This window comes from Larus michahellis, chromosome 1 (genome assembly GCF_964199755.1).
Source record: "Larus michahellis chromosome 1, bLarMic1.1, whole genome shotgun sequence".
NCBI classification, from domain to species: domain Eukaryota; kingdom Metazoa; phylum Chordata; class Aves; order Charadriiformes; family Laridae; genus Larus; species Larus michahellis.
The window spans coordinates 59,367,226-59,394,676 of record NC_133896.1 but is presented as its reverse complement, the minus strand read 5'-3'; the positions used below and the strand labels follow the sequence as shown (position 1 = coordinate 59,394,676).

The 27,451-nt window shown below is 43.9% G+C and overlaps 2 protein-coding genes across 2 annotated transcripts; both read right to left on the bottom strand.

Annotated features, from left to right (window-relative positions):
- RTCB (RNA 2',3'-cyclic phosphate and 5'-OH ligase) lies at positions 1-11,794 on the bottom strand. The gene is made up of 12 exons (XM_074580559.1): positions 11,230-11,794; positions 11,004-11,082; positions 10,242-10,309; positions 8,350-8,449; positions 6,955-7,111; positions 6,183-6,339; positions 4,899-5,058; positions 4,397-4,572; positions 3,614-3,802; positions 3,016-3,126; positions 2,191-2,310; positions 1-1,102 (listed from the first exon to the last, which is right to left on the bottom strand). The coding sequence occupies exons 1-12, from the start codon at positions 11,320-11,322 to the stop codon at positions 995-997; spliced, it is 1,518 nt and encodes a 505-aa protein (XP_074436660.1). The 5' UTR covers positions 11,323-11,794; the 3' UTR covers positions 1-994.
- A 1,263-nt stretch (positions 11,795-13,057) lies between these two features.
- Positions 13,058-27,451, bottom strand: LOC141737765 (BPI fold-containing family C protein-like). The gene is made up of 15 exons (XM_074572733.1): positions 27,346-27,451; positions 26,849-26,960; positions 26,597-26,725; positions 25,015-25,170; positions 24,151-24,214; positions 23,284-23,344; positions 22,281-22,372; positions 20,944-21,117; positions 20,164-20,217; positions 18,674-18,844; positions 18,051-18,118; positions 16,712-16,754; positions 15,808-15,871; positions 14,986-15,062; positions 13,058-13,372 (listed from the first exon to the last, which is right to left on the bottom strand). Exons 1-15 carry the CDS (start codon positions 27,449-27,451, stop codon positions 13,331-13,333), a joined length of 1,413 nt encoding a protein of 470 aa, XP_074428834.1. The 3' UTR covers positions 13,058-13,330.

Below are 27,451 nucleotides of genomic sequence, written 5' to 3'. Positions count from 1 at the left end.
CAGCGTTCATCTTCCCATTTTATTTGTAGTCCCCAATGATCCTGCAGGGATGGTCAGCTTCCCCTCCAGTCTCGGTTAACGAATGGAAAAGAAACATCAGGAGTCGCATCTTACTGGGCCTGACCCTGCAATTGCACTCACTCAAATCAGAGCTGCAGGATACAGGGAGCAGTATTACCCAATCCAACTTTTACACGCTTAGGACTTTGCAACATGTTGGATTAGCAAATCTATAAGTTGTTAAGTCACAACTTTTACTGGGCAAACAAAACCTTTCAAAGCAACATTCTCAGCCCTACTAGCATTTCCACAAGACTGTGGAACACCTACTTGTACTGAGCCAAGTACACCAGGTGCTGTGTTAAATGGGAGAGGGTGGGGGAAAAGAGGAGGACTGTGCCTCAAGCCTAGCTAGACCCTCTCAACCCAAGCCGGAGACCACTCCCAACTCCATATTTCTTACCCAATTGCCACAAAACATGCAACAATATAGACTATGCATAAAGGTATCTCCAAACAGAGCAACCTCTCCCTGCCCAGAAGCACTATACCCTGCCTATCAGAGTACTTCTATATGCAGAAAGAGCTCCAGGCACTCAGGTGTGGAGACAGCAGGTCTGGTTCATACGCCGTCTTCGCTGATGGAGGTGGTCTTGCAGCACAGCAATTAGTGACAACTCGGGCAAGTCTGAAGTCCTGCCTGTAGAATCATCAGGCAAAGGGGGGAGGGACTGCATATAAAACCCAAGACTTACTTATTTCTTTGCCCTTTCCTCACAAGAAAAGAACACCATATAACAAGGAGGAGGGAGGGGGCATTAATTATACTGAGGAGTGGTTAAAAATATGAGTATTCGCAACTGTTGTTTTTCCAGAACAGGGATGTGATATCTGAGCATCCTACAGAGTCCAAGAGGTGCGGGAAGATGGTGGTTCTAGTCAGTTTTGCGTAAGGCCTGGAGATGTCGCTGTGCTTCTGTTGCTTTGTCAGTTCCTAGCCTTTTATAACAGCAATAGGTCGCAGTTTAATGGCTTTCTTGCTGATGCCAGCTGCGTGGCAGGTGTTAACCACATCTGTCACGTTCTTATAAGACTCTGGTGCCTGGAGGGGGAAGAGAGGAAAAAAAAAAGACAAAACTATAAACAACCTGAAGTCACAGGAAGTTAGATGTAGGCTTTTGATACCCCCTCTTCTCTTTGCAAAATAGAATCATATGAATTGAGGGTGTAGAAGTAGGTGAACATACTGAGAATGTGGCCACTGTACATATCTAAGAAATCTATGAGACACTTAGATTTCCAACTAAGCTTTCACAATATTTCAGCTAAAATACTAGCTATTGTGGTTCGGTTTTCCTTCTATTTCCAGATAATCCAGACTACCAGCATGTGAAAATGTCAAGCCTCAATATCTGGGAAGAAGTGACTCCAACTTCTTCCCTACAGATAGCCTTTAAGATTTATCTTCACTGCCCCTTAGTGACAGGAATCAGGGTTGAACTCTAGAGCTTCCCCTTCCAGCCACAAGCTTCCCCTTCCTTCTGACAAAGAAGCTGCTCTTAAATAGAGATTTTAATGTGATCAACATGTTTGTACAACACCAACGCCTGTAACAGCATAGTTCCAAATGATTAACACACTTCTACAAGTGAGGTGGCGAACAGAAAAAGACATTCTATCATGTTAATGCAGAGGAACTGAAAGTCATAATATTCTAAGTTTTCTAGACATACAGAGTTTTCTTCTTGAGCAAATACAGGAATTCATCATAGAGAGGCAGACCTCTCATACACTGCTAATAATCTACATGACAGCTGCAGTGTAAAGTAAGTTTAGAGCTGAGAGAACATAATTTAAGAAGAGAATCCATAAAGCATAACTACTTTTGTGATGCTCACACAAAGACTTCTCAGGGTCGATAGTAATTATCCCTATTGCCAGGCAGAAGAGGAAAAAACACACCCCCCAAAACGTGTCAAACAGGCATCTCCCCTTTCAGCAGCATTTTAGACAGAGGGAAGACTTCACATTATTTCCCAAAAATTTGATAGCTGTATCAGAAATTGCATAAGCTGTATATTTAGAGTACTAGTCATCACTCAGCACTGCAAAAAGTCAAGTCAGGGAGGGTCATTCAGCCAAGGACCAAGACTCCCTTTTCCCTCTCAGATATTGAAGTATTAAACTCACTTCTTCCATGACCAGTTTGGGCGAAGCAACACGGATAGCAATGCCCATGTCAGCCAGCTTGTCCAATACATCCTGGAAGTCCAAGTTACGTCGAGATTTGGCTCGAGACAGCGCACGACCCTAGAGAGCAGTTTTGTTAGTTACACTTTTTGTAGCCGCTTGGAAAAACAGAACTCTTTCTTATTAAAGAAAAACACTATTACATTATAAGTAAACACAGAATGGCTGAGAGCGCAGATCACAGTAAGCCACAAAATGGGAAATGAATTTAGACTCTAAGTGATGGGCTCCTGCAAAATCACCTATCTGGTATGATGGCTAGGAAAGTTCCATGTGTATAACATACTAGTCTGCAAGCGTCTTTTTACCCAAACCACTTGTCAGGCAGTGTTCAGGAGTCAGTTTTACTGGGAGCTATTTATCTTCCTCAATCATCCTGTCACACACTGTAAATAACAGGGGAGGAAATACTTTCTAACTACTGAGGAGTTTTATACGGACAGCCCCAGCACAGTTAATTCCTCTCGTTAGCTCAGAGATACCAGAATTTGGTAAAAGGAGCTTTTTCTCCACATCTTCAACCTAACATTTGCCTTGCATAAAGCAGCACCCCCCAAATTTTCAGCAGTAGCAGTCGAAAGCACTCAGTAAGGGACAAAGAGGACTTTGAGCCTGCAGTCCTCCTGGGCTGCGATTACTGTGGCAACGCAACTCTCTACTTCTATGACCAAGAGATGAATCACACACTGGACGACCCTTGAACAATATTGTTCTCTGGATGACAGTCCCGTTCCAAACCCTTCCTGAAGTGACTTTTTGACTTACAGCTCCATGGCAGGTAGTTCCAAAGGTCTCAGTCATGCCTTGCTCCGTGCCAGTAAGAACATAGCTACAGGTGCCCATGGTCCCTCCAATCAAAACAGGTTGTCCAGTCAGCTGTGGATGCAAAGTATTAGTTCACAAGAAAAAGACTAAAAACCTCATTCTTAATAAAAAGTCTGAGATGAACCATAACTCCAGAAAAGGAGGTCAGGTTCACATTCCCTCAGAGCATCCCTGCTCAGCTCAGGTGCCCGGTATCAAGGATTCTGTAGAACTAACTTCACTGAAAGGCGCAAACCAGCAGATCAAAAAATTCGTGTCCAACAGACAGACAAGGCAAATCACTGAAGCCTGCCCTAGGTACGAAACACTTCTTTCCCTTCATGATCTTCCAACCATTGTGGGTGTGGAGCGGTAGAGGGAGCTCAGCGTCCCAAGGATCTAACACACAGACAAGCAGAACATTGCCATCCCACAACAGTTCCAGTGCTGTTAGCTCAAAAATGGAACTCACAACATTTGGATCTCTGTTAAGGACCCTAAAATTGCCGGATTCATCCGTAATTCTCTTCTGACTTCCTTCTCCCACAGCTAAACTTACTTGATAATCAACAGCAATAAGAGGATGGTGAGGAGGGAAGGCCCTGGTTGATCCCTTTCTGTGCACCAGCAGAGTCCGCTCCTTTCCATCCACTACATGTTGCTCCACTTTGGCAATGTTGTGAGACACATCATAGATAACATGCATATCAAGGTCATCTGGGGTTGTGTTGAAGACTTTGGCAAAGGCCTAAGAAGAGAGCAAATCAGGATGTGAAGTACAAGAAGATAACTGCTGCGTAATGTGGAAGATTTACAATCTTTTTAGGAATTAAAAGGAACAAATTTGCTTGAAAGTGTTTCTTACTGGTAAGTCAGTGACCTAAACACTTGGCATGGCAGGTAAGAAACTTCAAATTCAGTCACAGTGGAACTGAATACAACGGTGCTGCGTGTGACAGAATTGGACTGTCTAGATTCTTTATCTGCCCATTGTCAGCTTTAATGCTGGAATTCAGTCAGGTATCAACTAGACTAATTCTTGCAACTCTTAAAAGACGGCTTCAGCACTGTAAAAACAATTTTCTTGTATCCCCTTTTTCCAATTCAAGGCATTTTGAAAAACATTGCTTGAGTGGCTTCTGCAAGTACAATCCAGTGATGTTGAGAGGTTTCGGATGGATTGCCATGATTGCAGCTTTGTGCAAGTCTCTCCAGAAAACAGTTTAAGAAGCACAAAATGAAAAGGATGTTAAATACTGCAGCTACTCTGTGTTCCGTATGTCTGGGATAAAGCAGGAGATGTGTACCAAAATATTTACATCAGAGACAACTCTGCTCCTACCTGTCTTGTTAGAAAAGTCATAGAAGAGCGGTTGACCCATGCATAGTTTCCAGCAGCTGCCATTCCCTTCAAGTAATCCTGTCCCTCTGTGGAGGCAATCCTGGCACATGCCAGCTGGCGATCATTCACTATGATTTTGTCCCGTTTCATAGCCTTTTCCATAGCCACCAATGCATCTGGGAAATAAACACAGGAAGTCTAAGTCACTTCTTAATTCTGTTTCAATCTGTGAGATTAACATGGGTGTCTACAATTTATATTCTAAAACTGAACTAATCTGTCCCATGGTCAAACCTACAGCTTCTTCTCAAACGCAAAAGCAAACCTGCGGCAGAGCATTATCAACTGTTTGCAAACAGACAACCCCCTGTCAAGGCAACTCAGAACAGACTCAGCAGTTACACTGTAAGAAATGCTCTTTGGTGCTTGAATTTACTGTTAATGACAACACCATGCTGAAGAGTTTGCTTCACTTCAGGTACCTATGCCAGTCAGATCGTACCTGTGGCAACCTGGTGGCCCAGGCCTCTGCTGCCACTGTGGATCATCACGCACACCTGCCCTTTGTGGTCGATGCCCATCTTCCTGGCAGCATATTCGTTGTAAATGTCATCCACGACCTGGATCTCGGCGTAATGATTTCCGGCTCCCAGGGTTCCCAGCTGCCAATCACAACACACGGATCAGACAGTGCTCGTCAACCAGCCTCTGGGAGCACAGGGGAAAGCTACGGAAATATGCGCAATAGGGAAAATTGCTACAGCAAGGTTTTGGTTTTAGAAAAGCTTTTCCAGGGGGAAAAAAAAAAAAACCCAACCATATAAACTGAAAGGAAGTAGAACACAGTAGCATCATCACTGTCCTCTTTGTTCAGATTTATAACTATTTTTACTGTTGGAAAAACAGTACAATTGAAAAAAAGGATTAGGATCCACAGACCATGCTGCCACTTTTTTCCAACTTACTTAGGCCTAGTTGAAAGATGGGAAGAGTACAGAGTACTTAGAATTCACCTTCAATTTGCATAGGCAACGCAGACATATAGTTATGGTTATAACTCCACAAGGAAGTTACAACATCCTGTTAATTAGGTACTTACAACCTTTCAGTAGATTAAAGCACGATATTTTATTTCCAAGCCCCAATTTTTTCAACTCTGTAACAGATGATCACTTATTTGCAAGGTGAATGTGAAAATTGAGGACCTAAGATTATTTTGAGGTTAAACTGCTATAATCTTGCAGCACCACAATTCGTAAAACTCAAGAAGTCATATATAAGAAAGCTACACAGGGTAGCATTAGTATAGCCATCTCAAAGGCGTTCCACCCGCAGCAATGAGATACTACACATAGAAATGAAATCCAACTCTTGAAGTGCAATTCAAAGTTATGAGCTAGTTCTATTTATTATGATATCCTTCCTTGCCCTGCTATTAATTTGCTGAGCAAACAAGGAGAAAAGTTGCAGAGTAACTTGTTTGCCTTGTTTGTTTTTAAAACAAAACTGTGTCTGGATGGGGAAATGCCACCAAACATGAATTCCAGTACCAGTTGTTAACTGATGAAAAACTGATGGCCCCAGGGACCTTGGGCATGCCCCATATTGTTTCCCCCTTTTACAGTTCTGTCAAGAATTAATCAGAAACGGCCCCACCATCTCACCTTTCCCCCTGCCCACAAATGCCAGTCAGTTTCAAGAAAAGACACAAAATTAGAGAACTACCCGCTAACTTTTACATTTGAACCCTGGGAGCACTCACAGCCCTCCTGAAACATATCATTACCTGAGGCAGGCCCCTCTTCTTTGCTCTTGAGGAGACCTTGTTGGGGTCAGCCTGCAGCATTCTTCCATATTCCTCACAGTGCTCCTTGTCCTCTGCCCAGGCATAGCCTTCCCGGAGAGACCAGTCCACACCCATCTCTAGTGCCTCTTCCAAATCCCTGCAATTATCAAACACCTACATAAGGTAGTTATCCTTGGATATACTCAAAATTCCACTGGATATGGCCCTGAGCAACCTGATGTAACTTTGTTAGACCTACCTTCAGTGTTAGTCCCCTTTTGTACAAGGAGTTGGATAAGATGACCTCAAGGTATCCCATCAAACCTAAATTATTCTGTGATTTTATGATCAGCCCCCAATTCCCCTAACAAGAAGTCCAACTTGTTAATACTTCATTAAAATCTAACTCTAGAAATATATTAACTTTAGACAGGTCATTACTTTTTCCTCTTTGTTGTGTGGGGAATATCCTATTTTCTCTCTCATCCCTTTCAAAAAAGTACCTTTACATTCATGGAGATTTTATGTCAGAAGAAAGGAGAACCTTTCAAGAACTTTTAGTTATTTCAGGGTTTTAAATGGGGGAAGAAACAGATGACTCCGTGCGTTGATGATTATGCCAGTTCTCCTGGGGAAGCACATATGCAGAAAGAATGGAGAGAGTTTTAGAATTACTTTTTCTTTCTTAAAGTCTCCCACTGACAAATCTTTCATCAAAATAAACACCAGAGATGTCCCCCCTAGTGATGTGTGCACAAAGTCATTCTCTCACTTGGCATTCATGGGGATGACACCTTTGGAGCCGACACCAACAGGAATGTGGTCAAACATAGCCTGGGCAAGCTGCTCCTTCACAGGCTGCACATCATTTTCATCCAAATTTGTACGCAGTAAGCGGACACCACAGTTGATGTCAAATCCGACACCACCTAAAAGTGTAGAAAAAGCCATGGAGTTAATGAAAAAAGTGCGATGATGGTGAGCACCTCCTGAATATTCATCTTAAGTCACTGTCTCTGCTGACAGGGAGTATGTACTGAACGCTGTGATCTTACGCCTTCTTTCTGACACAATACTGGGAAAAGAGCAGAACTGCATTAAGCTTCATTGTAATAGATTTACATGAAGTCTCAGATTTCAGGACAGACAAAAATGTAGCCTTGCAGAGAAAAACTTGAAAACTCTTTAAGAAAACCCAGTTTTTCAGTCTCAAGCATATGCTCTACAGACACAGCTGTACAATTGCCTACACAGCTCTGTGTTAACAAAGTTGCTCCTGCAAGCAGACACCGAGAAGTAGACACAGCTATAAAATATACTGTCCACAGAAAGTAGAGAAGATGCTCCTGTTCTTCTGCCTAGGGTCAGCAGAAAAGTGACAGATCTTAGCATGGCTCCCTGACACAAGATGTTCTCAAAAGCAAGTCCCTGAAACAAAGTCCTTTTTGAATCCACACTGGAATAAATAACAACTAGTTATAACAAGTGATAACTACTTACAAATAATATTAAACTTCACACTTAGTGTTTTGCTTAACTCTAAGTATTTAATAAAAATAAATACTGCAGGGCAAGGCCTAGCACGAAACACCAATCATGCCACCTTTACTAGTGAAGGTTCTGGTATTAACTAGTGTCAGAGAGGGGATACCAGACCAAAAGATCTTGGGTTTGAGTCAATCAGGAACACTGGAACTGCCTACAGTGAACTTGAAACACGAGTAACAGGTACAACCACAAAAGCATCTCCACACCACCAGTAAGTACAGACCCAGGTGTTTATTAAAGAGACAGAAATGTTTTAAGGTCACATTTTTAATAAAGTGTAGAAATAGTCTCAAATGTTCAAAGAAAAGAGTCAATTCTTTATCACCTCAGTGAAACCCAAGTTCAAACTCTTGCACTCTCCCATCAAAACTGAGGGATATCACAAGCCCAAGCCAAAAACACAAGGGCTATTCTCTCTGTACTGTTTAGATATTTTCAGTGTAACCACCTGCTCCATAGAGAATAAAGAATCTCAGCGCAAGAATTAAGCGCCTTTTTACTCCCTAAAATTCACACCTTTTTTGCTTTGGTTCTGCATATGAAGTACTATAAAGACCTGCCATATGAAAAAGTGTTTTTATGCTACCCCAGACATTTCTCAGTCATAAAGTATCCTTACCTGGTGACACCACTGCTTCAGGATCATTCATATCAAAGGCAGCCATGTTGCCAATGGCAAACCCATAACCAGAATGGACATCTGGAAGGCCTATTGATCTCTGAAAGAGAATGAAGGACACTTTAAAGTTTTATGAAACTCTGTGCTGCACAGTGTCACCTTGGTTATGCTTTGCCTTGGCAAAGTGGCAGTGGTTATCACATTTACAAACAAATATACCAAAAAAAGAATGGATGTTCCAATGAAGATGGAGTACGCCCATCAATTCAGGTCAGGTATCTGACGTCCTACAGTTACTGGAGTGACAGTCAAAGAAAGCAGAGAAGCAGTGGATCTCACTCTGAAGGAAACATCCAGTGGCTAGTCAGCCAAGTAGCCCCCTTGTCTCCACTGATCAGACCTCAGGAAAACTTAAAAGAAGCTGAAACACCTAAATGTAGGAATTGTGATCTCAAACAGAATTCTAACCTAGCTATTTCTTGCACTCAAGAGTCATTGCATTCAAAACTTATGCAGGCAACAGCCTATGAATAGTGTAAAGCTCAGACATAAGAGTGAAAATGAGTTCATCTTGGTACCAAGTTCCGTTTAGGGACATTTGCAATATTTAAACACTCTAAATTTAACAAGGGAAGATTTCAATGCTACGGAAAGGAATCATAACAGTCAGCATTTTCACTTCTTAGCTGTGTCATCGAACACTGACCAAAGACTGCACGCTGTAGGCAGGAAAAAGTCATCCTTTTAGGATGATATCATGATAGGACAGCAGCTGTGTCATTTTAATTCCTAAAAGAACACCTTTTATTGAACATTTTTATATTGCTACTAATTAAAGAAAGTAAGCACGTGCTTCTACACAACTCCACAAGCTCAATGTATATTTAGCCTAGCAGGTTTAGATTAGGACATCACAATTAGAACTCCAGAATGTATTTAAACAACCGAAAAAACAAGCCCCAAACACCCAGAAAACTGTCAGGAATTGGAACTTTTCAGTGTGCATAAAACTGTTATCATGCATTAAGAAGAACAGTATTTTTCAGTGGGATTGTGTGCTGCTTCTGCCTCCCCTTGCCATCACCAAGAAATCTCTTGGTTTTGGTTTGGAAAAAAAAGAAGTGAATGTTTTAATAGATAGGTGATCATAACATCTCTCCTATGAACTACTCGCCAAAATTCCCATTTTGACAGGTTGCTACTATTCTGCCTTACTCCCTTTTCGGTTGATCACTAAGGCATTTTACCAGCATGATGGGCTACCTTTTACTGCAGCCAGAAATTCATCACTCTTGCCAAGTCACCAAGACAAACAATTAAAAAAAGACAATTCTGTTATTTGTTACTTATTAAGATATGCAATATTAAACATGAAAAAAAGATCATTTCCACATTGTACTTTAAACTTCTTGAAAAGTGACCCAGCCTAGTATTTCCCTCCTGCATCATCATATCTGATGCCTTGCTTCCAGAAATGCATAGGGCAAGAGAAAGGAGTTTTAAGTGCATGGGAAGGCTCACTAGCAACAGTAGAGCAATAACAATAATACAGACAACCGTATCACCTCCTGCTCTCTCCTCACTTCTCTGTACGTTCCAGGTCAGCAGAGGCAACTCAAAAACCAACAAACAGACAATATGAGTAGTTGGGGAAAGGTGACTCATGCAAACCAAAACAGCACAAAGCAATGCTAAAAAAAGCCTCATGTCAAAAGGCAAACAAATGAAGTAAGTGGATGCTTCCCTTTCTGACAACTTTGTTTTACAGCCTGTAACTTTGGTCCATATCCCTTCTCACAACGGAGTTCCCATTTGGATGTTCCCATTTGGATGGCAATAATCACTGGCGAACAGGAAGAGAGAAAGAGCAATTCCTTATAGGAGTTACTCACATGAACAATGCCAGGTAATGCAGCCACATTTCCAATCTGTTTCATAGCAGGCAAAAAGCCACCTGCACCTGAAAAAGAGAAAAAAAAAATATAAAATTAATCTGGTAATTTACCATGGTAATCACAATGAAGCCCTTTCTAAAGGGGTTGCTCAAAACACTGGCAAATCAGAACGCAGCCAACAACAAGTATTCCAAACTGGGATAAAGCGCCTAGCATTATGCATGATCTGCAGTTTCATTAAATTAAATGTTATACTGAAGTCCTTCTTCTGTGTTAGTACCAATGCAGACCGATCTGTGCTATCAGAAGTGTGTTACCACCAGCCCAGCTGTCAGATCTGGATCCAGCCCTGCGTTCCAGCCCCACACGGAACAGACCGGCCTAAGCTACAGCCCGCACCAAAGCAAACCCTGAGGGCAGGCATTCAGGGAACGGCACAGAGGGCAGCCAGGTAAGGCTGTGCCCACAGGACATGCTACAGCTGCAGGTGGCAGCCCCAGGCTCCTCACCGGGCCTCAGTAGCTGGAAGGCCAGAAAACTCATTCCTGTTTGCTGCCTCTTCAAACCCACCAGCTGGGACACGCACCAGGCCTGCCCCGCTATACCCTGGTCTCTTCGGGGCCCACGGACAGTATGGCACGAACACAGGCGCTCAGCGAGGGCTCCGAGGCCAGGGCAAGGAGCGTGTGAAGATACCCTCGCCCGGGGTCGGAGGGCCGAGCGCCGCTTCCTCCCACCCCCTCCCCCCGCCGGACGCACCTCCGCCGCGGCAGGCATTGCGCAGCTCCTCGAACATCAGCTTCTCCAGGGGGTCGTTCACGTAGAAAACGCCTTCCACCTGCGGGGAGGGCTGTCAGGGCGGCCGGGGCTGCGGCCACCACCGGGCCGGGCCGGGCCGGGCTACCCCCTCAGGTGGGCCCCCCCCCCTCCCCGGGCACCCAAGGGCTCCCGATTGAGCCCAGCCCCCCCTGCCGCCCCCACGCACATGCATGTTGGGCACGAAGCCCTTCTTGATCCGCCAGCAGTTCTTGTCGATCTTGTCCAGGTACTGCAGCTCATCGTTGTAGCTGCGGCTCATGGCGGCGGCAGCGCTCCGGATCGGCAGCTCCGCCTCAGCGCCTCCGCCTCAGCGCGGCCGCCAGCACCCGGCAGAACGGCAGGAACCGACGGCGGCCGCCGAGGGTCAGATCACGCCGCCTCAGACGTGGCGGAAAGCGGCCAGGAGCCGCCGAGGGTCAAAATTCCTGCGGGAGGGAGGGTGGAGCTGCCGGCTGCTAGCGCCCCGCCGCGGCGGGGAGGCCTGTAGCCGGCAGAGGCGGTGCCGCAGGCGGACGCGTCCTGGATGGGGCGTCGGAGGGGAGGCCGCTCTCTTCCTTCACCTCCGAGGCCGGTCGGAGGCCTCCCTTCTGTTCCCACCCGGCTTGCTCACCCCCTGCCGCTCGCTCACCCCAGCCGCAGGCCGGGCAGGATGCGCCCCCATGAGGCCTGGAGGAGCTCCAGCCCGGGTCGAGTCCTCCGGCTGGTCCCCACGTGCCACAGCCACCTCCCACGGCGGTGGAGCGGCTGGGGCAGCCCAGGGGAGACACCCGGTGCCCGTGGGGCGAGGGCATGAAGGGGAGCGCAGGCTGCGATGGGGTGAAGGGAACTCGGATTCGTGCTTGGCGACCTCCTCCTTCACACCACGCACCACTTTTGGGCTGACTCTGCGGAAGGAGCAAGTGTTTTTTCAGGTGCCTGCGGCTAACTCAGGCTCCCTGCCTGCCCGCCATCCCCCTGGGGCAGGGCAGTTTCGGCCTGCAGGGTATTTAGGTACCACTCAACTACCGTTGGGGTGGCTAGAGTTTAGGCAGCAGGCCAGGCGGATGGTGCTTTGTTGCAGGGAGGGTCTGAGGCTCACAAAAGCAGCAGAACAGAGCAGGCTGTGATGTCCCAGCCGTTGTTTCTCCTCTATTGGTGCTAGTTTAGGAGGCCTGAGCTGGATTCCCATCCAGATTTGGCCAAAGCATGAGCACCGAAGCACTGCAGGGCAGGCATATCCCTCTGCAGAACTGTGTTCAGAGCTGCGTGATAATATAGTATTGAAAAAGAAGGGGGAGAAAGAAGGAAGGCAAGACAACACAGAAAGAGTGGTCAACCACTGGAATAGGCTGCCCAGGGAGGTGGTTGAGTCACCAACCCTGAATGTGTTTAAGAGTCATTCAGCAGCGGTGTTGGGGGATATGGTGTAGGGGAGAACTTAGTAGAGTGGGGTTGATGGTTGGACTCGATGATCCCAAGGGTCTTTTCCAACCTGAATGATTCTATACCAAAATGAAGTAAGAAGTAAAGTAACTATTTCAATCCAGAGAAACAATGACAAAAATGTTGGAGGATGTCTAAGACATCTTGGATGTCTCCACCTTAAGATTGCAAGACTCACACAGAAACATTCAAGGAGTTAAGCGTATCTAACCTGGCTAACCAATGCTAATCAGGAGACATGACAGACACAAGGATTTGAAGAGTCACAGGGGGAGAGGGACTATCAAAGACGGGAGTAGTGCCACTGGCTCTCTTCCTGAACTGCTCCTGCATCTTTGTTAAGATTTATGTCAATGGTTTAGTTAAGACACTGCAAAGATTTTAGTTCCTACTGTAACTAGGACAGTTCCCAGGCTGATGTGGTTCTGCAGGGGGCTCACTTCATTCTTAGTATGTCATGTTTAAAATGAAGTTAAGATCATTACAGTAGAAAGAGATTAGCAGGCATGCCTGCCCAAGTGGCATTTTGACAATGTACTTTTCCATCTTTTGAGAGACTACAGCACCTTTCTGGAAGTGTATAGACAAGACTGTATTTCAAGAGAGGCATTAATCTTAAAAACATTTTTGCATCAGTTAAACTCCAAAATAAATAAAGTCAAGGATGTGTCATATGTTCTCCTCCATTGTACAGCCTAACTGTTCCACCAGCTTTCTTTTTTCAGGATGACATCGCCCTTGTCAGAGCTCAAGTTACACATTTCAGCAGAACTGGACAGTGTTTAGCCTTCAGAGTCACGTTATTGATTTGAAGTTCATGGTTAACAAATGGTCTCTCTTCTCCCTCAGTGTTTGTAGTGGACATCAGTAGAAATCAACATGTATCCCTGTGGGGAGAAGAACAGTCATTGAAATGCTATGAATTACAAAATGAAGGTGTTTTTTGTTTGTTTGGTTTTGTTGTGGGTTTTTTTTTGGTTTGTGGATTGGGTTTTTTTGTATTTTTTTTTTTAATTTCAAGTTGATCCTGGTGTTGAAGGTCAGAAAAATCTACTGAAAACAGCTGAGCCTTGGAAATAACAAGTTTCACTAAACTCTGTCCTTTGAACTTTGCAAAAGAGTCCCATCTTTCTCTGGGTGCTATCCCTTTGCACCATCTAAAGATCATACAGCCTACACAGGAAGGTTCATCTGAGCCGTGAGGCCACTAGGCAATCATCACAAGGTGGGATTATTTTTACTTAATTTGAGCCACTTAAGAATTAGCCATCTAATCTAAATTTAGCCTTAGGTTTCTCCCATTGTCAGTGCATACAGAGCAAGGAACCTGCAGAGAGCAGCCCATCGCAGTCTAATATGGTTCTCTAAAAAAACTGGGAAGAATTGTCTGTCTTACTATTGACCATAGCCAAGAAACTGGGACTGGAAGTGGAGACTATAAAAATAGGTTTTAAATAGGAATCCCATCCACCTTGATAGGGTATAGCAATTCTCCTGTGTTCCCTTTAATTCCTATTTACTGATGAGGAGACTGATTAGAGAAAGTGAGGTGGGGGAAATGCGCCCATCATTCATAATTAACCTATAAGGTCGTTGGCAGCTAGTGCTACCGAACACAGTCTCCAAGCAATTATATTTTGTAGGGACTGCATAGCTGGCTGCTGCCAGGTATGTGGAATGCAAAGATAGATTAAAAAAAAAACAAAACAAAAAACACACCTCTGTGTTTCTTTCCCGAGTTGTGTTTTGTGCTTAACCACAAACAAGGATTCGATACTCTCTCTGCAGGGCTGAAAATCACTGAGAAGTTGGTAAACAAGTGGAGAAATGTAACTGGCTTACCCATTTTCTGGCAGTTCATTTGTCAGCAATGCCTTTGCACTGATTGATTGTCTAGCAAAATTCTGTATGTTCAAGCTAAGGGGTAGAGTGTGTTGTGAGAAGCACAGTGTGATTTGGAAGAGAATAACCAGAAGGCAAAGAATATTTTCTGAGAGCTCACTAACTACTTTTGACTAATAGCCTTACCCATTATCACCAATTATGAACAAAATCCAGTCATCCTAGGTGTACAAAACTGAATTCACCTCCCTCTCATATTTCAACTCTTCCTGTTAAATTCAGCAGGACTGTATGGAGAGTGATACCTCTGATTTGATGTGATTGGCCAAACCCGAATGAATTGTTAAAGGTAAACCTGTTTTCACACTCAACTGCGACATGAAATGCTGAGCAAGCTGTGCATTTGATCACTTCTTGGTTAGGTATTTAGTCTTCTTTCCTCTCAAAGAAAGATAAATTTGTTTCTAGTAGGATTTTATCATTATTACAGATCTCATTTAAAACCCAGAGCATTTTGCTGCTTAACTAGCTCAAATCTAGCAGGTTTGTTGTACAGACAGAAGGTGAATAAATGCCTGCACCCACCCCCCCGGCCAAAAGAAAAAAAAAAAAAAAAAAAGAGAGGAATAACCTTTTCATGGGAGTGTCAAAATCTCACCTGTACAAGCGTAATGTGAGGTCTCGTCAAGGTAACATTGGCCAGATTGGGAAGAGGGAATCCTTTTGACAGTTTAGCTTAAAAAAAGAGACAAACAATGATTTAGGTATGCATTGGAAAGATAATAAATACCTGCCCTTCAACAGCCCTGTTTGTCCAGAGATTTCTAGGTCATTTACAACAACGAACCTCTCGGTCTTTACAAGCAACCCTGGCAGGCAGATGTGATGCTCATTTACCAATGGGGAAAAAGAATTACAGACGCTTTTTCTCTTGGCAGAGTGTTGTAGCCAAACCAAGGCACTTCGTGTTCAACACGTTACATACTCAGTGATTTGTCCCTAGTGACGGGGGAGGGGACTGTTAATACAGCTCTAGCATCATTAGAACCTGTTCCCATTTGTCTCCATTGATTAAGGAAGGTGAAGTTCATCCCGGTACAGAGGGCTGGCATAAAGCTGTATCTCCCTCCAGGGCCTTAAATAAGATTTGAGAGGCAAAAGCCCTGTGCTAACAAAGAGGAATACATTTCACACAGTGGCCCCAGGCAGGTGTGCAGGCTGGAGAGACATGCTGCTCACTGATGCATCAGGGCCACTTTGGGTGAGGCGAAGGCAGATGAATTACGAGTTTCCAAGCCCTTTTTGCAGAGCAGTGCCAGTGAGAGGCCATACAAATCAATCTCCCCCTTCCACTGCTTACTGGCTGATGGTCATTTTCCACTCAAGTTAATGGGAACTGGAAACCTAAGCAGAAAGTCAGTAGAAGTTCATAGAATCGCCCACTCTGCTGGAAGCTTTTAGCTTAGAAATACAGCCTTACCGTTAGCTGATGGAATGACTTCAGCCTGTAAAATGTAAGACAGGATATTCTCCAGAAGTGAGATCTGCCACAGACAAGAAAACTGAGTTAGCCATCACTTCCCGGTAGTGATAGAACTCTCATGCCCTAATCCTGGGTGGAGTTCGTAGGCTCATGTTCAACTTTCAGCTCTTCTTTGACCCAAAAGAGTCATAACCTAAAGTGACCTTTGTATCTTAAATCTTTGGAATAATGCAAAGGAAGTGAGATGCAAAATGCATCTCCAAATGTCCAAGCTTTCATCATGCTTGGACAAAATTTTCATCTAAACCCATCTGTTTCCTTTATTTGTTGAGATAATTTATCACCAACAGCAAAGCAGGACCAGGACAGTTTTAATCCTTTCTCCTCAGCTACTCAGAACTGATTGATTGTACTCAGAATTAAATGACTCTCCACGGAAGGCTACAACTGCACTATTTCAGGCATCTGAGAGGATTATTTTGGCTCCAATTCCCCACTGTAATTCTGAGCATCTGTGATGAGCACCAGGGCACCACACGGCGTGCCTCTGCCCCAGTTGTGCGTGTGATCGCTTAGACAGCGCACCGCTCCGGCTGTTGCTATGGTTCAACTTAGCACTGTGCGTTTCACCGTTACAATTCGAGAGATCTCTCTGCTACCGATGAAATATGAAGTCAGGGAAACTACAGAATATCTCATTTTCAGAGCACTAACTTGCCCCAAAGAATATACTTTTAAGTCCACAGCAGAGAGGTGGCTGCCAGAAGACAGGAAAAAAGCCATCCAGGAGCAAAGCCAAACAATTTAGAAATACAAATAAGACTTAGCAGCTTACTCTCTAGCCTTGATATCACTGATATTCCTGGTTTGCATTTCCTATGTGCTTAAACTGTCTGCTTACCTCAAAATAGCCAACATTGGAGTGGGCTAGGGAGAACTGGAGCCTGAGGGAAAGAAGTGAAACAAGATGAGTCACTAGACAGGATGAACACACGTTATTCTAGTCATGTGCAGTCACTGCTGTAGAGTGACAGAAGAAACATCTGTAAAGAGACTTTGGAAACAATATATTTTACACAATGCATACTGCCTCCTAGAGAAAGCTGTGGCTTGCTTAGAGCATTGCAAAAGAGGAAGCTAGAAGGGCTGTAGCCAGCAATGCGAGCGCGCTTCTCCCTGTATGCTGTGTTTTGGAAATCCCACCGACAATTGACTTTACCGGAGCTACTATTGAGGACTTGGCGGCTCTCACATATTTTGCAAGGATTTTGGTACATCTCTATAATGCCTTGATGTGAGCCTTACTGGAGTGTGAAGAAAAATTCCATTCATCGCATGGTAGTGCTGCTGATGGCTGTGTTGCTAATGTCTCCGTTTCCAAATTCATATACTTTTTCAGTATCAGTATGCAAGTATCCAAACATGTACTCAAAACTGAGTTTCCACAGAACAAGCATCTCAGCTCTCAGCACACTCTAGACTTTTCCCTCTGAATGTGCCTGCAAAAAAATGCCAATGGCACTATCCTCCTTAAATTCTTAACATCTCTGTGCCCTGACGAAGTCTGCGTATTCTTAACCCTATAACTGTCTTCCCAAGGGACTTTTGTGAAATCAGGGTCCCAATTCCCAGCTGTGAGGTGTTGGTATACAGAGCTTCTCTCTATAAAATGTGAGATGTTAGATGTCTAAATGCTTAAGCTGCTGGTCTCCAGGTTTCTGGCCCTTGGGTGTTGCAGTGTCTTAGCTGGAGAATCTCTGCTATAAGAATATCAGCGTAGGGGAACTGCAGGGGTCCAGATTCTTTACTGTGTCCTGGACTCCTTTGCACTTTTTTTAGTGGCACAGGTGGGCTAGAAAGCAGTTGTGTCTTGCCAGCTGGAAGGGGATGAGGGAAGCTCTCAGGTGATTCATGGTCATCATAATTGCCTTGCACGCTTCATTCAGCTAGCTCAGAGGGGAGAGGAGATGTCAGGAGCAGACAAGTCCAATGAGACCACTGCCCTGCCGCAATCCACAGCTGATGGGCAGTCCACTGGGGGCTGTGGAGGTTCTCTCAGAGAAGCTTCCTGACTCATCTGAACTGTCACATAGAGAATTAGAGAATCTAATGCCAATGAACTCACCAGGGAAACACATTTATTAAATTATGGTTATCTGATCATGTGCCTGAACTGCTGACGTTGGGATTGCTAACACTTCCAAATGGCTGGAAACCCTTTCCATCCCAGGTTGAATTACCTGTTCAAACATAGTGAGCCCACCAATTTCTGGTCAAATATATTCAGAGCAAGGCTGGTGTTGGCTGCCTGCAGAAGAAAGAAACCATGGGTTACCAGACACAAAAAACCCAGGACCCTTGCTCTGAACTAGTCACAAATACAGAAATACCATCTTCCCAGTTATGTACAGAATCTGTTTCATGTAGATGCAACTTTCTCCCCAGCCCATGGCCCATGCGGGGCTGCACACAGTAGGTGTCTCCTTGTCTGAATGGCACTGACAAGAGCTGAAATGTGGGTAATGACGTTTCGCTAATCAAAGACATTTTCAGTTAAATGAACAAGTTGCCAAGAGACATGACTCATGCCTGCAGAACTATCATTCCAGAGAACAAAACTTTGGTTAATCAGTGTCGCTATATGTTTGGATTTTTGTCCACCCATAGGAAAAGGTTCTTCAGCATAGAAATATCCTGTAGGCTAAGTGGGGCCACATAGGCACTACCTGTGACTGAGGGGAATTTGGATGTTCCAGTACCAGAAATCTGGTACTTGTTTCTTGTACAAGAGTTTTAACAGGAGGAAGGAAGGAACAAGTGTATTTAACCCTGAGTTAAACGTCACCTTTTTCATTGTACTTACTATGTTCATTGTGAACAATGACTGGGTGGTTGAGTCTGGCAGAACAGCAAACACCTCCATGGAGCCCTGAATCTCTACCGTGAAGGAATCCTGCTCTAAGCTGATGGTAGGTATTTCAGTAGCCGTTAGCTTCAACATCACTGGGTAGGGTGTAACTGAGTATTTGGCTACCTGTAAGGTTCCAAGACAAAAAAAAAAAAAAAAGAAAAAAAGAGACAGAAAAACCTTTTCTTGTAGAACAGATCACAATACTACATTTTCTCATTCTCACAGTGTTTTGAAGTAGTTCCTTATGAGGAGGTTAAGGACAGCTGCTAACATAAGATTCTTTCAAGCAGTCAAGATGTAGAAGTTTTCTACGGTGATAAACAGTCTTGGCCACATCAGGAACGCAGCAGAAAGTTCTTTCCACTCTAGGAATACAATTTCTTCTATATCACTTTGAGAGAAATTAAATACTTGTTTGTGAACACAGGAAAGGAATGGAACATGAATGTGACATTTAGGTCACACAGTGAAAGAGCTCAGGAGTCATTCACTTGGAGATTAACCATCTCACGAGACAGATTCCTGCTCTGGACTGTCCTCAGAGGAGCCTCACTCTGGCCATTGCCTGAAGAGTGAGTAGGTTCACCAAGTTCATTACTTAGGACAGAGGGAGTGGAATATCAGCATCAATGCTCATGGAATTTTGTGGAGAGGACCATATTATGACTGCCCTTGGAGCATTCTTAGATTTCTGAGGAAGGAACTTAATATCATCTGGGAAGCAAACAAGGATGTGAAATTCTTCGAACCATGATTTCATCCATCATTGGCATTCATGGCCTAGGGTCTCTTATGATCATTTTTGTTTTCTTATTCTGTCTGAGAAGGCTGGTGGAAGCCATGCATGCTTATATTCTTGGTCCTGTTATATTCATCTCCTCCACCTAAAATAAATGGAAATCCTGTGCATCTGCCTTGTCTGTTCTATAGATGTAATGTTTCCTGCCCATCTGTTAGCTTGGTTTCCTGCATGTGGCCACTATAGTCCCTTCCCAGATCTTTACTGAATTCCTTTCTGCTAGACAGTCACAGGCTAGCAGTGAAGCAAAGACAATTAAGCAGGCATGGGCAGGAGAAAGGAGTTATTTCTGAGCTGAAGCCCTCTCAGAAGTCCCTCAAAGCAGGACTCATGACTGGAAGCTTTTTCCTGCCCAGACCTGGTTTTAGGTGGGAACAGCTGCAGCTTTGGCACAGTGCCCAGAGGAAAGATTGATGTGCAAGATTTTGGGCCAAGTTTGGTAACAATGCAAATTGTCCAACTCATTGTGGGTGTGGGTAGCAACAAGACCCATCTGCTCTGCTGCTATGAGGCATACAGATGCCCGCTTCTCCAGTGCGGGAGCCTTGCTCGCCCTACAAGCCTTTGGAATACACCAGTAGTGAGGTGTCTGACACCCACACCAGGTGGTTTCCTAAGAGTTTGTGGAAGTAAAGATACTCACCTCAGGGATGATACTGCCAAATATCTCTGTGCTTATATTAAAATAGCTGCAAGTCTGGAGAAAAAAAAAAAAGGCATGGGGGGAAGAAAGAGAAAGGAGTTTATCAGATTTGATTTTCATGGCTTTTGTTTAAATACGTTATTACTGTCATTTCAATGACTTTTTGATTCTGTATCTTTTGTTTTCAGAAATATTGTTAAGGGACTAAACATACTAAAAGCCAATTCCCAATAATATATGCCGAAATACTTCCTGGGAAAGAAAATGCTTAATATCATTATAGTTTGGTCTACAATCGAAAGATTTTGGGGCTTATGCTATGGACCTCCTGGAGCCAGGCTAGCCAAGCCTGCTAGCCTCCAATCCACAGCTGCTGTGCTTTGACATATGCTTTTCTTCCATGGCCACTGTAGTACTTTCAGTCTGTGAAGACTCCTCAGAAAACAGCCACTGAGGCTGCTAAATTCCCCAGAGTAGATACTTTGTCCACATCAGAAAAATCTATGCCTCAGGTCTACAAACCCCTTCTTTTTTGTAGCAAAGTTGCCAGTATTTGGTACCTTGCTCAGTGGAAATTGGCACCCTGGAGGTGGCCTGAGGCACCTATATACAGCATAACTAAGAGAGCATAACGATACCTTGCTATTCGTGATCTACTGTCTCAGGACTTTGCAGGACAATTAGCAGCTTTATACGGCCACATAATGACAACTGGCAGGTCAAAGCCCCATCTTGGATGACCTGAGCCACTCTGACCCCATTGCTTTGTGTCCTACTCACCTCCTCTGCAATGGTGATGTTGAAGGCCCCTGCAGTGTAGTAAGCAAATGAGGAGGTCTGAAAGAAATACTCAGAGAAGGCAAGGTAGAGCATGGAATCGCTTTGGTCTGGGATAGTGAAGGGAGCTGCCACGTAAGGAGAGCCAGTATAGTTTCCAGCTGGATAAACTATCCCCTGAAAGGTATTGGCGGAAAAAAAAAAATCAGAGTCAAAATGCAACGTTGATGTGACTGCAGACAATTAATGCTACTTCCCTTTCCCTTGCTCAGGCTATTCATTTAGTGTATCCCCATTCAGTCCTCACTTACTGGGTTTAAGAGTCACTCGCTATGTTGCGTCTTATGTGGGAGAGAAGCTTTTGTACCCAGCCATGACATTACCTTTTTAGTCTACCTCAAGGCCCTGCTTAAAAATCTAGTTTCTACAATACCCAGAAGAGCTCAAGAGCAGCTGCAGAGCTGGTGTGCCAAGACCAGTGTCTGCTCTACTGACGGATACTAGCTTTTTGTTCCTTTGTGTTCCCACCTCTCTTATTTCTCTGTGGTTTCTTGTCAATACTTAATTTATAAAAATCTTTGTGACAAGACTGTCTACGATGAAGATAACTACCCTCAACCAAATCACCTTACACAGAATGGCAATCAAGTCATTCTAGAATTAGGAACTAGTCCGATTTTAGTTTCAATACATAAGGAGATTTTTTCCTTTATTTGAAAGAAACTTTCGTGTCTTCAAACTCAGCAGCAGTCCTTGGGCTCCCATGCTTTTTCAAGGGTCTTCTGTCTTCCCATTCAAGGTGCCAGAGGCTTAATTTTTTCTCCTATAGGCTTGTTCTTTCTTTTCCTGTCTTATCTGACAGCAGACACATCTAGTTAGTGCAACATGTAGAAATCTTCCCCTGACTGACTGAACAAAGAAGTCCCAGATATTAATCAACAGCGAGAGAAGGATGAAGTTGAATATGTTTCCCTTTCAGTTCTTTCCCTTTCTCTTTTTTCCTCTGACTTGCTCAGTCAACTCTTACTGCTCTTTATTTGCTATAGCCAACTCAACAGCAATTAAAAAAAAGGATGTGGCTTTTGAATAATTAATTTGTCGTAACAGCATAGCAAGTGTTGTAACAGGATTAATTGTTGTAAAAGGATAATAATTCGTGTTGTAACAGGATTGTTAAAAATTATTACAATAACAAATGCAATAGTACTTTGAAATGTCTGGATTCTCAGATACCGAGTCTTAATGTTCAGAACAGTAATTATGTTCATCTTTGAAAGTGGATTATACAATAATAAAACGCACAAAACCCAATCTTGGCAAATAGAACTACAGGCAATTACCTTTAAGTCCAGGTCAATGAACTGTCGAAATACTGCTGGCAAGCTATTTAAAGAATAGTCTACTTCGGCCAAATCATCAATCGGCATTAGAACTGTAAGGTGGTAGATAAGGCAAAATACCCAATATTACAAAAAGCACAGAAAGAATTTTATGTATACATAAAATTCTAAGTCAGTTCCTGAGGAACAGAAGTTGTTCCAAAGAGTAGGGAAAACACAACCAGGGACCTCCTAACGTGCATTCTGATCGAAGGCTTGATGTTTCCACTGGACCCTTCTTTAAAGCACCTTCTTTAGTTTGTCTAATGTTTTCTCATCGTGAAAAAGTAAATTTGGTCTAACCAAAAAAAGGAAGTGGCTATACCAGTGCTTCAGGGCATAAGGAGGTGTTGGGATTTCTTGTCAAGCAGTTCTGAGGGCATCCAGAGTGCCTCTAACTTGCAAATACTTTCCCAGAAAGGTGCGTGCCTTTTCTGCTTATGTACAACACTGAGTGTCTTAAACACAAATCTAACCCAAAATGGTTAAAGTGAGAAGCATTTTTACAAAGGAGCTCTTTCATTTTGCCTTCGGCAAGTCTGATAAATAGACAAGTAAAACTTAAATTTCCAGGCAAGCTAGGAGAGCAGGCTTCAGCTTGTGAAGTGCTATGTGCGCAGGAGGACTCAGAGCATGGGAGGGAAGGAAAAACTGCCTTAGCGTCAGTGCTGAGGCACTTGTGGCATTTGTAGCTTTAGTGGCATTGCTGACAACAGAAGTCCGCACTGCCACATTTACAAGTTGAGAATCACTCCCAAGTCCTCTGCTTCTCAGCAATATAATTTTCTTCTCTAAGTACAACTCCCTTTATTTAACTGTGGTCCTGTAAGCAAGGGAGCAAACAGATCAGAGGGTCTGATACCGCTCCTGGAGGCTTTACTGACCAGCTGCTCTTAAGGAAGCCACAGAATTTCACTGAACAGGAGAAAGAAGGCAGAAGGAAAAGATATCACTAATGACTCACCATTCAGTGATCGGAGGTCTTCATCTAGCAAGTGGATCCCAGATCTGATGTTGGGACATGACTGTATAAAAGCACATTCAAGTTATGGCCTGCTTAGTGTGGACCTGTAAGTACCTCTCACCTGTGTGCTAGCAAATATGTCTGCTTATGTGACACACAATACAGCATTTGTTTGTCAGAACACCTAAATTAGTTTTTCTTCAACTAACTGGTTCCCCAAGGTTCCTACTTGGCGCAAGGTAACTCTGTCCTATGTCAGAGCTGCCTTCTGGCAACAAAGTGAGAAGTTGCCAAAGGCAGCCGAACGGGGGTGACAAAACCACAGCTTTAAATAGTGCAAGAAGGAGACAGAGATCTCACATTGGTCTCACAGGAGAGATGCCTGTCCTGGGGTAGAATCACAGCCATCTCAAGCTCTGTCTCCTCTCAGAGGCCCTGGGCAGGATTGTCAGGAGAACTAGGCACCTCTTCAATATGATGAAGTTTAAATATGTCATACTATCAGGTGATGTACTACAACTTCTCTATGCATCACCCAGTATATGTTTTGTCTGCTGAGTATAAAAATTACCGAAACCCAAGGATGCCTATAGGCAGAGACTTATTCTGCATTGGAATGGGAAAATAACTACATTTTCTGGCCCAGCTGCTGGCTTGGTTGAACCTAGCTGCGGACTAGTTAATATCTTGGCCATGAAGTTGGCACTTTATCTGGAAGCATTTCTGGCTGGCAAAGTGGTGACTCTGCTGATCAGACCAGAATAGAGCTATACTATTTTTCTAGTTCTTCCTTTGCCAAGTTCATAGCACTGACTTGTGAGAGTCATATTCCTTAAACCCCTCCCCTACGCGATTTGAGAGGCTTACATTAGTCACCAAGGTCCTGTGAATGGGTTTCTTCAGATACTTGATAAAGAAGTTATGCAGGAAACTAGAGGAAAGGAAGAAAGCAATTCATGGGTCAAGTACTATGGTCGGTAACAGGAAATCAGATACCTCAAAAAAAATTAATTTAGTGGCCTCTGAGGATGTTATTCTAGTACACAAGGGAGCTTTCTGAAATGTAACAATTATCAGAGAGCCACCACTTAAAGGAGATAATTTCACCAGTAGGCATCTCAGCAATTAGTCTGGGTAGAGTCACCTTTCTGTGTAAGGAATTCTTCATATTACCACCATCTCGTATGTACAAACACAGAATGAATAAATAGTCTCTGCACTAGAAGCTTCCAATACAAGTAAAAACAAGCAAATAAACACAAAGCCAAACCTAAAACCAGGTGGCAAGAGTTGTATTCAGTCAGTGAGAGAAGTGCAAGAAAACAGTGAAATAACGTCGCAGAGGGTTGCAACCAGAGGCAGGACAGACATCGCTCTGGTTCTGTTCAGTTTAGATAGCACCGTGACTAGGAGTACGTAAAGCATAGTGCAAACACGTAGGTTCTACCTAGAAGATTAGAGTGGTATTTGGAAAGAAGTGAGTGCTTGAGAAGCACAAGGGACTGTTTGATCTGACCAGAGCTACTGTATTTATCCTCTACTGAAGGGACAGTGTGCACAAATACAAGAATAATGGTCAAATTTGGCTATTTTTACACTGTTTTAAGGCCCTGATTCTCACTTGTGGTGCCTATAGACACCAAAATAGGTGCCCTATTTTGTGAAATTGTCTTTGTGTCGTTCGTTGACAGTTGTTTTCTCCCAGAGCATATACAGATCTCTTCCACTTACCCACTTTTTCCATTCAACTTGATGTCTATATCACCAGAAGTTGTCCGGCAGCTGGTAAGTGATATTGATGTATGACCTATATTATCCGGGGGTGTTGAAAAGATTGCAGTAACAAACACCTTTGAAATGTACACTGTGCTTCTTCCGGTGTCTTTGCTGAATAAAGTGAAAATAAAGAAATAACTGGAAAAACTATGGTTAATGAACATTCAAGAATCAATTAATTCTTAAATGGATTATTTTCCGTTCACTAAAGATGAAGCTGTTTATCTGAATACTTTTTATTTCATTGCTCATAATGAAAATAGATTCTAATATATCTGCAAAGAATCAAGATTGCCAGCTAGGAGTTTTGGAAAGTGATGGATTTAGGAAAGTAGATAATCCACTTTTGTGAAGTATTTTGTTCCAGTTACCAAACCTGCACTCACAGCAGAGGAAACTGGAATATGCCTGATATAAGATAGGGCAAGAGAGCTGTACTGGGATCTGATCTACTGGTGTCTGAGGAGGGTTCATACAAACCTATATCAGGGCCTGGAGTGCCCCAAAGGGCTCTGTGCCCTCTTCCCCACCCCTCCCAGGGGTTTGGCAGCCCATGCTCAAGACCACCTGCAATACGGTGGAGCTGTGTTATTTTGGATCAAGTTGTTTATAACTTGGTTGTGAGAAAAAGCTGTGGAAAGCCTCATCGGGGGTCTCTACCCTTGGTTTATGAGCTGCATTGGAGCTGAGGTCTTCGCTTGCGCCATGTTGTAGGTACACCTGTGTGTGACCTTGTACTTGGTTAATCCTGACGGTGCTTTACTGGCTTGACATTCTGACTTCGACTCAGACCTGACTCTTCACTATGGACGTGCCTGGCAGTCTGTTCCTGGTCACTGTCACTAACCTGCTCTGCTTGCCTGTCTTGGGTACTCACCAGTGCGGGCGCTGCCCCTCCTCCAGTGCCATCTCCCTCAGTTCCCCTCACGCTCAGATCCTCCCACCTTGCAAGCAGCCAGCTCTCGCTGACCCTGGCAGCAGAACCCCGAGACTGCCGTAATTCAGCCAGTTTAGCAATATGGGTAATGTGGGGAAGAGGAGGGATTTCTTTCCTCTGAAACAGCCTGGGACTAGGAAGGTGCAGAGACTCCTTGATGGATATTGCCGTCTGCTCATCCATTTTCCATCAGCGTTTGAACTGTATCTCTTGGAGGCATAGCACAGGGTTTCTAACAGGGTAGCTCCACTGGGAGGGTTTATTATACTGGACTGTGATCCACCATCCTACAATTTTTCTAAATGTGTCATTAGCTGGCAGTCTGGACAAGGACAGCATTCAGCTAGAGCATCAACCCTTTACTATTCAGAGGTGCTTCTCAGCCACGGGGTCTTTATCAGTGCTCATGGCTGAGCGGGCAGGGGCTGCCTCCCACGGGCAAACCTGTTGAGAAAGACCACTCTGTACTCCTGTGTTACTGGTACTAGCCGTTAAAGGGCACCTTGGCCATGAAGGGGTCACAAGAAAAACTAAACTTTGCATTTTTATCTTTATATTCGCCATCAAGAAAAATCCCAGTACACATGAGGCTGTACATACAACATCCAGGTCCTTATGTTCCAGCTCATATCGATGGTTAGAGAAGCATTTCCAATCACCAGTTTTATCCCAGTCCCAGGTATGAGGGAGATGGAAGCGCTGGGGAATTCAACAGCAGTGACGTGTATTCTAGAGCATGAAAGAGATAAGGGGAAGAAAAAGAAAAGGAGAAGTTTGTATTTCATGAGGCAGGGTGAACACAAAACAAGATTCAAATTTCAAATACAAATTGCCCTCAGAGACAATACTTACCTTGAGATGTTGTATTTGACATTACCGAGCCCGTATTTCTCATAGCCACTCAAATCAGGGAAACGCTCCTTCTCCATATTCTGCTTCAGGATTTCCAGCCCAACCTCCTTGGCTGCAGGAAAACAGTGATCAGTTCAGTTGCCTTTGATACTGCCTGGGAGTTTACAGTTCTGTGCTTCCGGCTTAGGAGATGGGATGGACACAGAGTCAGAAGGAAGAGGGTGTCTCATTTGAAACCCAGCAGTCCTATTTCAGATCTCACTCCTAGTCATGGCAAGAGTTGAACTTACCGCTTCAATATCTGAAATCAAATGAACCTCGATATGATTTACAATGCTGCCAAGTAGTTTACTCTATCTGCTCTATTGTACTCTTAAACTTCCCTTTTCTTTATAGCGTTTGATCAAGTTCCTTCCACTGCCCTTGCTTCCCAAGGTGTCTGTCACACCAGGATTCAATGCAATACCACCACCAGATCCTGAAAACATCACACATACCGTATTCCAAGCCCTTCTGGGTGATCCTCACTTTGAGACCAGGGTTGGCATTGAGTTGCCCGCTGAGCAAACTTAAGAGGAGGAGAGAACAGCAAGTCTTCGCCAT